The sequence below is a fragment of the Monodon monoceros genome, unplaced genomic scaffold (assembly GCF_005190385.1).
Source record: "Monodon monoceros isolate NGI ecotype Baffin Bay Population unplaced genomic scaffold, NGI_Narwhal_1 Super_Scaffold_6, whole genome shotgun sequence".
NCBI lineage: Eukaryota > Metazoa > Chordata > Mammalia > Artiodactyla > Monodontidae > Monodon > Monodon monoceros.
This window is the reverse complement of record NW_021703783.1, coordinates 39,979,607-39,993,105: the sequence shown is the minus strand read 5'-3', so window position 1 is coordinate 39,993,105 and position 13,499 is coordinate 39,979,607. Positions and strand designations below refer to the sequence as shown.

General features: G+C 56.0%; 1 protein-coding gene across 1 annotated transcript; it reads left to right on the top strand.

Moving 5' to 3' along the window:
• The first annotated feature begins 749 nt into the window (after window positions 1–749).
• CUNH12orf80 (chromosome unknown C12orf80 homolog) lies at window positions 750–10,732 on the top strand. Its single transcript, XM_029206709.1, is given in 4 exon segments — window positions 750–914; window positions 916–1,013; window positions 2,412–2,572; window positions 10,608–10,732. Coding segments are annotated over 4 exon segments (549 nt in total).
• Window positions 10,733–13,499: the final 2,767 nt, after the last annotated feature.

Genomic DNA, 13,499 nt, shown 5'->3' with positions numbered 1-13,499 from the left:
CAATCAAGTCAGCATTGCACCCAAATATAGAGTACATTCCGGACCATCAGCAGAGAGGTTGTTCTCCCTTGGGTCCCTGTGGCACAAAAACACAGATGCACTGGAGAGCTGGGGCAGAAAATGTACCACTAGAGACTGTGGACACACATATGTGTGCGCACGCATGCACACACACATGCACACACACACAAACTCCTGCACAAAGACCCCCAAATCAGATCATCCATCCCCCTCATCTCCAGACTGAGCCTTCAAAGTGCCCCCTCTCCCCAGAGAACACGCCCTTCGTGTGCCAGTGACACACAGCCCTGAAAGTCAGAAGGTCTCGCTGTCTCACCTTGGTCCCTCTTGCTGCAGTTCTGATGCGCCGGCTTCCTTTCTGACTCAAGAGGTGCCAAACAAACAGGCCCACCCACCTCTGCGCGGCTGACTTCCACCCTCTGGAACGTGAGCTCGCCTCTTATCTTTCCTGCCTCTTTGATCTCCATCTCTTGCCCTCAAGAACCCTGTCTTATTCACCACTGAACACTAAACTAGGGGATGAGTGAGCCCTTGGGAGCCCACCTGGTCCTCCAGTGGCCAGCCCCACTGGACCCTCAAGATGTATCAAAGAGCTTGAGACTACCAGGACGCAGAGTGAGTCCTCAGTGAGGACTGCTCCACTTATGAATATGTGTCCCTAATTATCCCACTATCCCATCTCCTGAGTAGGAAGTCCTTCTTGAAGTCTAGCCTCAAGCCCTCATGCCATGGTATGAGTCAGTGTACCACCTTTGTTGGAGTCAGGAGACCAAACTGGATGAGGCTACACTGGTTGGCTAGAGGAGCCACCTTCCTGGAAGGGGATGAGGCCAGGAGGGAGGTTACGCAGGCACGGGGCCCAGGGCTCCACCAAGCAACTGTCATGGCTCCGACGGAGATGGGGGCGCCTGCCAACGTACCCCGCCCCATGATCTCATAGCTGCGTTTGCCAGGCGCTGGCTCAGGGAGCAGGCGCTGGCAGCAAGGGTTGGGCACAGAGCCCAAGGACAGGAAGGCGGGAAGGCCTCAAGGAACAACAGAGCTGTCTCCACGAGGCTGAGACGCGAGGTCCCTCCAGCCTCCAGATGCCACCTTTGGCTAGTGACGCCCCATCTCGGCTCTTCTTCCCAGGCCCCCCGATTGCCCACCCACCCCCAAAGGACAACAGAAAAGGGGAGGAGAGACTCCCTCTTCCTCCCCAAGGGTCAGTCTCTCCATTTGCATCTCTTTCGGCTTCTCTCTGCTCCAAATCGCTGGCCCTGAACAGGATGCTACCATTTCAAAGCATGGAGAGCTTGCTGGGCGGGAGACGGATGGTCAAATATTGCCATTCTTGAGGGTGCTACAGGCACGCATCTAAACGCCAGCTAAAAGTGACTATGAATCCCTAAATAGATGCCCCTGTCCTGGTTCAGGCTGTCCCCAGAGGTGTCAACCCTAGTCCCAAGGCTCTCCTGAGTACTGATCCTCAGCTCTTCCTCCCGAGGATGCCCCCCACAAGAACTCCCCTCCACCCACCACGATATCCACCTCTGGGGTCAAGAGACCCCTCCAGGCAGCTCTAGTTGGATAAACTGCCACTCTTGGACTCAGCACGGGGACACCTGGTGGAAACCCCAGGCCTCAGAGTGAAGAGTCATCGGCGTCCGAGGACTGCAGTCAGAGCCCCGCTGGGCCATCAGAGGCTCCATTTGCCTCTTGATTCAAAGGTGAATCCCTCAGTTTAGGCGGACAGCTCTGTCCCTCGGGGTGCTCTGTCTGCTCCCCATTGCACTCTCACCTCAGCCAGCCTCCCTCTGCATGCCTCCCTCTCCCCAGCAGGGAGCCCTAGCCAGTCGTACCCTTTCTACCTGCTCAGCCCTGCTTCCTGGCTGACCCTCCTACAGGGCGCCACCCGGGATTTGCCCCTCTCCCTCCTCAACCACTGCCCAGCACTACTGCCCGAGGCACGTCTGCTGTTCCCACCTTGGACCGCAGCCTGGGATGTGCCAGTCACCCTGCAGTGAACGCCTCGAAAACCACAGCAGTTCCTCTACCTCAAGTCCTGGGTCTATCCCACCCTCTCCCCCACCCACACAATCTATCCTCCCCTCTCAACTCCTGGCCCTCCAGGTCCCTCTCTGTATAGGAAGTGGGTAGACTAAGGGTCCCTCCCATTCAGGAGCTCTGTGAATCTAAGGTTTCTCTCCGCCGCCCCAAGCCCGGGCCCGGGCCCAAAGCAGCCACGCATGGAGACAGGCTGACTGCAGGTCTGCCGTCATCATCATTATTATCGGCACCCTGGCCCCTGGGAAGGAGGCAGGAGGCCTTATTAGCATCCTCCCTCCACTTCTCAGAATCTCCCTCAGTCTCCCAGAGGCCCCAGACTCCTCCCTCATCTCTCTCCACAGACGTCCCAAGAGAAGCCACCTGGACGGCCCACAGGCCAAAACTCAGCCAATCTTCCTGGAGAGGAGGAACTGGCTCAAGCCCACACCACATTTCTATGTCATTTCGAAGTGGCTCCAATTGGGCTGGGCAGATACGTGTCAGATCAATCCCCACCCAGGAGGTGGGGCAAATTCCCAGGGTACCAGGTCACTGAGCCAGCACTCTGAGGCATGGCTCCTGGGGACAGGCTGGCTCCAGAATGATGACATCACTAGGATGCTAGGTGCCTGCTGTTCCCCCTGTCTGCCCCTACTCCAGGAAAGCCTTGTCCTTCTTCAACTGGTCCACACACCCCCGCTCTGGGAAGTCTTTCCTGGACAACCCCACCCAGCTCTTACCACAACTTATTCCCAGTTCCCTAGTGACTTAGGTCCAAAGTTTTCCGTGTATTCAGTTGCCCTCGTTTATGTGCTGCCTTGCAAATGTTCTCATAAAGCTACGTATCTTGGGACTTCCCTGGTAGTGCAGTGGTTAAGAATCCGCCTGCCAATACAGGGGACACGGGTTCGATCCCTGGTCTGAGAAGATCCCACGTGCCACAGAGCAACTAAGCCCGTGTGCCACAACTACTGAAGCCGGTGCGCCTAGAGCCCGTGCTCCACAACAAGAGAAGCCACCGCGATGAGAAGCCCGCGCATCACAACAAAGAGTAGCCCCCGCTCGCCGCAACCAGAGAAAGCCCATGCACAGCAACGAAGACCCAAGGCAGCCAAAAATAAATGAATTAAATGAATTAAAAAAATTTTTTAAAGCTATATATCTCATGGTCATCACTAGTTGTGGGTCCCCGTATTAATTCAGCCCATTTTGCTAGAGGATTCGTTTCTGCCCTTAAGGAGTGCCAAGAAAGACTGTGAAATCTAAGTCACATCCCTCCTCCTGCAATTTTTTCCTCTTGATAACCAAGCAGTCTCAGTGATGAAACTCCCAACAATGAGCAGCTTCTCCCCATGACCAAGTTCTTGCCTTGATTGCCAACAATAAGTCTATATCCCAGCAGGAGTCTCTGGGGAGTATCTAGAATAGGTCAGCTCTTCCTCAAGGGAAGCTTCTCACTTTGGAACACTGCGAACCCTTCCCAGATCAGGTTCCCTCTTCCTGGCCTCTGGAACTAGGCAGAGAACTAATGCAGTGTCCCCGCCAACACACTGGGCTCCCTCAGCCACTGCAGCAGGATGTAGGGAGAGACTGACATGGGATTGAATCTACACTAATTGTGAGGGCTTATTTCAGTGCTCTGGGCCTTGATTTCCTTACCTGTAAAATGGGCACAACAGTGAAACGCAGTTGACGTGTGTAAATCAGGCTGAGGCAAGTCCCACCTTTTGCAGAGGAGGGTGCGGCAAGTCACTTCAAAGTCACACAGCTAGTTCCAGGGGTGCATTCACTAACCCAGAAACTCTTTAGTGAGTCCCTACTGAAACGAGCAGAGGACTAAGTTTATCTGCTTATCTAGGTAAACTTATGGTAGGAGGAGGCAGACCTGTGAGTGGGAAGCATCAGTAGGATGGAATATGAACAAATTGCTAAGGGCTCACAGAAAGGGACCAGCAGCCCCTCTCCAGCATCTCCTTCTGAGTGCAGAAGGCTCTTTTAACTTCATTTCAATCATAAAAGACAGTTTGGTACAGTCAGCCAATGAGGCTTCAGCAGTGAGACTCCAGAGGGTAGCTTTCTCTGGATGCTGTGAACTCCTGGGCTGCCCCAGAACCCCCCTCGACTCCCCAGGGGCAGCTCCAGACCAGCTGCTCAGACAGGGCACAGACAGGCTTGCTCAGAGAGGCTCTCTTCATCGGCAGAGGTGAGGAGGGACAGGAGGGCAGACTCCCGTCTATGGGAGCTAATGTGGGTCAAGGGCACCTTGTGGGGAGGGGCAGCAGGAAGCAATGTTGGGTCCAGGCAGCAGCTGCCCTGCCCAGGCAGAGATGGAGGGCAGGGCCCAGACCTGGGTCTTCCTGCCCAGGAATGACATCAGCCAGCTGAAATTCCCAGCCCACTGGGCACCCTGGAGGACTGTGGGGGAGGGTGGGACTTATGCTCCTCCCCACCCGCACTGACACCCCAGCGGGAAATGCTTTGAGCTCGTCAACATCTCTCCGGCCATGGGCTCAGTGCTCCTGTGGCCCTTGAACGAGGAGGCAGAAGCCAGGTCATTAGGCAGGAGAGACTGTCATTAATGCAGGCGATGCCACTGCCACACGGACAATGGCAAACAGTCATTAGTGGCTGTGTCACACTGGTGAGGCAATGCTGGCAAGGTGCAGGGAGCCGCCTCTCCCCCAGCGCAGCTCACACACACTCGCTCACTCACCTGTGCACACACACCGAGGAGAAAGCAGGCCCACACTGCCCCAAGTACACGTTCACGCACTCACACACTTGCCCACTCACATGCTCACACACACACACTCACAAAGGGCCTGAACAAACACACTGCCCAGAAGGGTCCACAGGATCTGGGATGCCCCTCCACACACATCTGAAGAGCAGGGTCCCTGGATCCTTCCACAACCAGGTACCCAGACACACAGGTATCGCCCCCTGACTTGAGATGGACACACAGACCTCCAAGGGCCCCAGAGGAGACAGACTTCAGACACCCCCTCCCATCCCACCCGCTCCCTGCTTCGAAGGACCAGCACCCAGGACAGAGAAACCACGCAGAGTGCAGAAGCAGGCAGGCTACGCGTGTCCTAAGGGTGGGGACCACATTGGTTTTAACACTGTAACCCCCTCCACACCCCCAGCCCTAATGGCTAGCACATGCCCTGCCTTACTTGAACCCCCAAGAAATGATCTACTGTAGGTATGTTTCTAAGCACTTTTCTGAGCTCCCCAGCAGGTGGAAGGGAGCAGGGCACCAGCTGAGTCCTAGGTTCAGATCCAAGCTCTGCTACCTTCTGGGTGTATTCGCTTCCTGCTGCTGCTGTAACCATGAACTTAGCGGCTTAAAATAACGCAATGTCACTGTCTTACGGTTTGGAGATCAGAAGTCCAAAATGGGTCTCCACAGGCTAAAATCAAGGTGCCAGCAGGGCTGCGCTCCTTCTGAAGGTACTAGAGGAAGATCACTTCCCCACCTTTTCCAGATTCTGGAGGCCACCCACCTTCCTTGGTCCCCTTCCGTCTTCAAAGCAACAGGAGTCCCTCTCACAGCATCACTCTCCCGACACCCTCTCCCACATTTAAAGGACCCTTGTGGTTACATTGGCCCCGTGTAATCATTCAGAGTAATCTCTCCATCTCAAGAGGCTTAATTTATTCACGTCGGCAAAGTCTGTGGCCACGGAAGGTAACATATTCCCAGGCTCTGGGGTTTAGGACATAGACATTTGGGGGGTCCAAGACATTTGGGGGGTCCATTATTCTGTCTACCACACCGGGTGACCTTGGATAAGTCCTTTAACCCCCCAGAGCCCCAGCATCTTCAACTGTAATCTAGAAATAGCTCCTGCCACATGGGTGGTCGTGGCAATTTAGAAAGCCACATGAACGGGAAGCTCTGTGCCTCACACTGGGGGCAGGGGGTGTCCTGGGCCAGCAGCGCTGCCCTCTCCCTTTTGGGCTTCTTGAGGATAGAGGAAAAGGAGCAAGCTGCAGGAGAAAGCTGAGTAAGGTATATCAGAGGCTAGAGAGGGGGATGGGTCTCTGGGGGCTCAGGCAGGAATGGGAGGAGGTACGGGGGTCTGTGAGGGTCCCGGGATCTGGGCAGCTGTGAGGCCCTGCCTGGAGGGCAGCCACCCCACACGGCTACGGACACACACACCTGCAGTGACCCGGGATGGGGCAGCAGGCGTGCCGCTCCTGACTGATCCTACCTTCCTCTCCCTCATCTGCCGCCATCTGTTTGCAGGGCTCTGGGGCCAGCGGGCAGGCAGGAGCCCCAGTCCAGGCTGCTATTACCCTGCTAAGTTCAGAGTGCGGAACAATGACCCAGGAAGATAAACCCCACATAGAGGAATCACCCGCTACAAAACACTGATTTGGCCCCAATCTCGCCCAGCGTTGTCTGCCCAGTCAGGAGGCAACAGGCCACCTCAGAGAGGAGCTGAGGTCGTCAGACTCCCACTGGTCGGTCCTGCTCCATCCAGCAGCCCAGGCCATGGCAGGGGGGACTCCAGCCCTGCACCCTGCTCCCTCTCTCCTCACCCCACCTTCCCTTCCCTACCCCTCCCTGATCCATCCCCACCCCGGCTCATCCACCCCTCTCCCAGCCCCAGCTCCTCCCAGCTTCCCCCAAAACCTCAGAGCTTAACTCAGGAACTAAGACTCCAGTCGGGACTTCCCTGGTGGCGCAGTGGTTAAGAATCCGTCTGCCAACGCAAGGGACACAGGTTCGTATTCCTGGTCCGGGAAGATCCCACATGCCGCGGAGCAACTAAGCCCGTGCGCCACAACTACTGAGCCTGCACTCTAGAACCTGCGTGCCACAACTACTGAAGCCCGCGCACCTAGAGCCCGTGCTCCACAACAAGAGAAGCCACTGCAGTGAGAAGCCCGTGCAACGCAACAAAGAGTAGCCCCTGCTCGCTGCAACTAGAGAAAGCCCATGTGCAACAACAAAGACACACAGCAGCCAAAAATAAAAATAAATAAAATAAATTTATTTAAAAAAAAAAAAAGACTCTAATCAACAGGAGGAAGCCTGGGCTGAGGGCTGCATTTAGAGGCAGAAGATCCAGGTGCCAATCCCACAGCTCTGCACGATGAGGGGGCAGGGATGCCTGGCCTGCCAAGCAGTGTTGGGGAGATGAAACTGGGTCACCTGTTGGAGTGCTTTCTGTAAGCCTGGGTACTAATCTGAGTTATGGGGACATATGGAAGGACTTCTTCCTCCTTTTCTCCCAGAGACACAGTGGGGCAGGGCTGGCCTTGGACTGACCTTTCATAGCTGTCTTGGAGACTCCCCACATCTCACTGCATAAGGAGATCCCCAGCAGGTGCTGGAGGAAGGAGATGGAAGGATGGAGAGGGAGGGAGCGCTCTTCTAATTCCTAGAGGGGATGCTGCCCAATTCATGAATCACTAATAAAGCCAATTAGATATTCAATTTTTTTAAAAAAAGAACAGAAAGAAAGGGACTTCCCTGGTGGTCCAGTGGTTAAGACTCCGCACTTCCAGAGCAGGGGGCAAGGGTTCGATTCCTGGTCGGGGAACTAATATCCCACTTGCCATGTGGCACAGCCAAAAGTAAAAAATAAAATAAAATAAATTTGTTTAAAAAAGAAGGATGGAGAGGGAGAGGACAGCTGCCTGCACGTGGTAGGTCCTGATAAATAGGTGTTGAGTGCATAATGTTCAACCCCTGAGCTCCTACTGTATGCCCGGCATTGTGCTCAGTGCTACGGATACAAAGATGAATGAACCATAAACCACCATCGCTCAAACATCTGTTCTCAGGATCCGTCCTGAGGGTCTCCCGTGTGCCCCGTATGGGCACTGGGGAGCACTGGATGAGTGGGACATCCCTGCATTGGGGGGTGGTCTGCGTGTTGGTGGCTACCCACAGGGCCGCAGCCTCCTGGGGCCGTCCAGCCTGTGTCAGCACCACCCTGGGCTACTGCCATCCTGGCAAGCTCGCAGAGGCCAGGCACTGACGGCTCCGCAGGGAGCAGAATATGGTTTCGGTCTATTATCAGGGCAGATAAAGCAGCAGCTGGAGCTCAGGGAGCAGTCTGTGCTTACAAATAAGCATCTCCAGATGCCCCACAACTCCCCCATCCTGCCTTTGTCAGCCACCCTGGACTTCCAGTCCCTCTGAAAGCAGCCCCAGGGAAGAGGACACCTCCTTAAATAGCTGTGTGCGGTGCCAGGAATGGAAGGGTGAGGTGGCTGGAACCAGCCAGGCAGCTGACCTGGAGGCAGCAGCTGGATAGAAAGAGATTCCAGAGTTCAGAAAGAGCTGGACTGGGAAGCAGAGGGGCCGGTAATGTGGGGAGAACACCCAAGTCACCACCCTGCCACCCTGATCTTTGTATGTGCCCCACTGCTCAGCACAGGGATAGGCGCCCAGGAGAAGCGCAGACAGCATTTCCTGAATGAAGGCACAGTTGGCCGCGGTAGGTAAGGTTGGCGGTTTCTCCAGTGACCAGGATTCCAGGTGTGGGGGGACTCACTGGAGGGGAAACTGGGTCCCCAGATCCTGTCTAATGGGGGAGAGTGCTGGAGGAAAGAGACCCTTGCCTAAGAGAGCCATGGAAACAAGTACTAAACAATAGAGGACACACCATGTTTTAACTCAACAACTATTTCCATGCGCACCTACTATGTGCCAGCTGTGACGGAACAGTGGGTAAAACAAAGTCCTGCCACCACAGAGGCTGCTATTGAGAGCTCTCCCCAACAAAGACGAGGAAGGGGGCTATCTGGGAAGACTTCCTGGAGGAAGGGGGCAGGCAGGCTGGCTGAGTGGCCAGCATGAAAGCTCAGAGGCAGCCAGGAGGGAGGACGGTGCAGGAGGGAAGAAGAAAGCTGAGTGTCTGAGGCCTGAGAAATGAGGGCTCTTAGGAGGAACCATCCCCGTGGGGTAAGCAGCCACAGTAGGTGGATGGAGAGTGGGCAGGAGGCCACTAGGAGTCCCCTGTTGCTGGGACCTGGCATTTCCTCCTGGGGAGGAAGGAGGCGAGAAGGTGCAGTGTTTCCCGGGGAACGGGGGTCTGTTGCAGCCAAGGGGCCCTCCCTGGGAGCAGCTGGCGGAAGTGGGGCCTCCTGCCAGTTTCCGTTTGTGCAATCCTCCTTCCTGCCCCCTCCACCCAGAAGCAGACCTGGCAACCCCGCCAGATGTCACTGACATGAGCCCAGCACCCACACAGCTGGGCAGGGGCTGAGGTACCTACCCTACATGGAAGGAGAGGTACCTGGGCAGCTTATGGCTCGGTCCCTGCCCTGCCCCAAATGCATGCCTGACCAAAGTCTAAGCCTAATGGGGCTTCTGCCAGCTTAGGGAGGATTCCTCCTGCCTCCTTCTTTTGCAAGAAGGACCATGAATCTTCTCGTCCACCTGAGGCACCTGGCCGTGACAGGAGGGCATCAGATTTCCCTCCCTGTGCTAAGCAGGAGCTAAAGCAGCGGGAGGCCAGGCCTCTGGGAGTCCCCACCAGTGGACGCGTGCCACCCCAAGCGGAGGGCCCAGCGTCTGGCTCCACGACCCACCTGGGGTCTGTCGCTCTACACCATCCGAGGCTCTTGGTGTTGCATCCTGTGTTGCAATATCACATAACAAGTGCCCGGCGTGGAAGGGTGGCCTTTTACTCATTCCAGAAGGGAATAGTCATCAAGAACCTACTACATGCCAGGCATTGTGCCAGGCCCTGGAACCTCAAGGAATAAAACCATCACGTGGTCCCCGGGCTCACAGAGCTTCACAGGGTAGGCAGGCACAAGTAAACAACAACAACAGATCATCACAAATGGGCTAAGTGCTGTGAGGACAGGAAAGTGTAATTAGCCTGTGCTTACCTCTCCCTGACCCCAGAGGCCTGCCCTCAGTACAGAATGCCCACAGCTGCCTGACGTCCCCAGAGCACTGCTTGGCTAGAGACCTTGGATCACACTGGAAACCACTGAGCACCTGGCATAACAATGGGATTGACCACACTGTGAGGAACATTTGTCGAACCAAACTGGAAAAAAAAGTTTTAATTAAAAAACATTCAAATCATCCAGTACAATCTAATTTTACAAGCTACTAAGGCCCAGAGAGGCCAAGCGTTTGGCCCCAAACCACGCAGCTGGTGAGTAGCAGAGCCCAGACCAGAAACCAGCTCTGCCAGCACACCCATGCTGCCCCCTGGTCTATCCTGGACCAGTCCACAGCCTCCAGGGCTCTGCAGCCTCCTGGCCCATCTCGGATGCCTTCTTTGCAGATCAGCACTGGCTGATAGAATTGTACGCGGCGATGGAAGTGTTCTGTATCTGCGCCAGCACGGACACATGATGTCGCTCGTCAGGTTCAGGGAAACGGGCCCACTTCGGTGGGGGTGGGAACGGGCAGGGCCTGTGGAGAGAAGGAGAGCGTGAGGAGATGAAACACAGAGAGGAAGAAGGGCAGCAGGTGCAAAGAATCTTGTTTGACATTCCAAGGAATCTTCTAGACCTTAATCCACGGAGAGCCACTGAAGGACTTTATGCCAAGTGATGAGATGCCTGCATTGCAGCCTTCCTGGGTCCCCGAGGAGGCTGCTGCTCCCCTGAGCTCCGTAGCACCTCTGACACCCCAGCCACGCTGGCTCCCGTCATCGTCACCGTCCTACACGAATGGTTTGCTGCCATCTTAGCCTGAAAGAACCTCCCCACACCCTTCCTGGACACGTCTTCCTCTTCCTTCAAGCCTTTGCTCACTGCCCCAAACACCTTCCCCCGGGTCAGTGCCTCTCCCGTGTCTCCACAGCCTGCCTGGCACGTGGAGGGAGCTTCACAGGCACAGTTTTTAATGTCTCCATCCTTGCTATTGGTCCCCCTTTCTTGGCCGCAGCCCTTCCCAGTCTACCCTCAGCTTCCCAGTCCCCAGTTCTGGGATCCTCAGAAATTCTTTCCACCAAGCCACGGATTGCACAAAGAGACAGGGCACTGACCCAGGCTAGGGCATAGGTGTGGGTGTCCATTTTGGAGAGAGGAGGAGAGAGGGGCAGAAAACTTAAGCAGGTTCATCTGGGAAGCTTCCTGGGGAAGTGGCCCAGCCTTCCCATCATGCCCTGGGGTGAGGCTAAGAGTCTTCCTCGCCCAGAGTCCCTGTCTGTCTCGCCAAGAGCCACGTCCCGCCCCAGAGCCTCAGGCAGGCTAGGATGTGCTCACTGGCACATTCATCCAGCAACTATGCATTGCTGTCTTGCATTATCCCAGGCCTGCCTGGGCCAAAGGGGGAAAACACACAGACGAGGCACTGAAACTGTGACACGGGCATGCCATTCCCATAACGCCATCCAGCCGGGCTGCAGGGCCAGGATACCTCTCCTATCCCAGGGCTGAGAGATGGAGGAGCCCTGGACCAGGACTCTCCCAGAGGGACAGGCAGGCAGGGAGGCGAGAAACAAGAGGTGGATGGGAGTGAGCAGGAGATACAACAGCTGTTGGGGGGTAGTGACCTGGAGAGAGAAATAGAAGGAAGGAGGAAGTAGAGAAAATAAGAAAACTCCCCCTTGCTTCTCTGAGGACCAATTTCAGGGGCCCAAGCCTCCCCCATTCTTACCTCTGGCCAGCGCCTGTCCCACTTCCACCTTTACTCGGCCTCCTGGATGATCAGGATTTGCCTCCTGTCGCCAGTTACAGGGGACCAGGGGCAAAGGAGGCGGACTCGCGGTGGAAGGTGGGGGATGGAGATTTCTGTCCCTGGACTTGTAAGGATCAAGCAGGACAGGGCTCCAGAATCCCTAAGGGGCACAAGACGCTGTCTCCAGCTGGGCTCACCCAAGCTCATGCCCCACCAGAAGCCCTAAGAAGGTTTGTCTGTGAGTAGATCCAGGAGGGGTTGGGAGACTGCCCAGGTACCCAAACATACCCCAGAGAGACTGAAATTTTCGCCCACCCTCCACCTTCCCTCTCCTAACCCCTGCCAGGCTTCCTGTCCCCTGGGGGCCTGAACCCCTAGGAAGTTTGGGCTCATATCAAGGCCAGGAGAGGGTTTATGTCAGGTCCTCGGTTAGGGTGCAAAGTCAGAGGCCTGTACAGTGGACCCCCAAGGATGCTAACTCAGGGGTGGAGGAGGCATGCGTGAAGCTAGGGTAGGGAAGGAGAAGGGGAGGAAGGTGGGTCTGGGTGCTTCCATGGAGTTATGTTTGGGGCTTTTTTGCTGTACTTCCTGTTCAGCAGTCGGAGCTGTGACAGCCAAAGACACCTCTGTGACTGCACCCAAGGAAGACTTCTGGGCCAGAGAGGAAGCAGCAGGTGCGACCACATTCCTCTCCCCACACATGGCGTCCAAAGTTAGCGTGCCCTCCGTGCTTCCAAGAAGCCAGGCCACCCGCAAGGAAGGCCGCCCAGTGCTCGGACCCCAGAGACCGCCCTGCACGGCCAGCCTCGAAGCCAGGGACTGTGACTTGTCAAAACACAGGGGCTGACGGAGGTCAGCAAGGAATAGCAGACTTAAGTTATCCAAAGGTGCTCTGGAGAATTGAGCATCCAGCTTAAAGACAGTTAGGTGGAATCGAGCCCCGGATGGTAAGAAGATAGCTTCCTTTTCTGTCCCACTGCCCTTTCCAGGAGTCACCTAGCTTAGAGGCTAAGACAAGAGGAAGGACTCATAATTCCAAGTGTCTGGGTTCAAATCCATTACTTATAAATTGCTATCAACAGACCAGACACTCAACCCCTCCGAGCCTCAGCTTCCCCCTCTGTAAACAGGGGCTGGTGAGAATTAAAGCGTCTGCGAAGGATGTGTCGTGAGGATTAGAGGAGCTAATCCATGTAAAGCACTGGGGACGTACATGACATGTCTGCTGCTATCTTGGCACCAGCAGGGCCCATATGCCTTTGTCTGCCCTCCCCCCTCCCCGCAGAGCACACGGGGTTAGTCAGGGTTGGGGCGGGCAGGGTGCTGATACCAGGTCAGGGAGGCAGGTGGGCGCTGCATGGGGGAGGTGAAGCATGTGTCAGGAGGGGTTGGGAGACTGCCCAGGTACCCAAACTTACCCTAGAAACACTGCACAGACACCCCTGCAGTGACCCCATCACCAGAAGTGTCTCAGCAGCCCACCCCCAGCATCAGAGCCTGGGATCCAGCCTCAGGATAGGCTCGTGCCCTCGGGGCAGATTCCTGTGCCCCAGTGGAGCCAGAAATGCCCACTGTGTAGGACGGAGGTCTAGCCTGGGAGGCAGGAGGCCTGGAAGGGGCGATGTGACCCAGGCAGGAGCTCCCATCTCCAGCCTGTCTCCCCCTCCAGTCCCAGAGATCTCTCCACCCCTGTGACCACAGGACTCTCTCCCAGGCACGCTCCTCTCTCTGCTGTAGCCCCACCACGTAGGGTGGTGCACCAGGTCCAGGGAGGGCACACAGAGCCATCCAGCCACGGCAAGAGCACCCAGGGACATCAGGCCAGGGAGGAAGGAAGAGA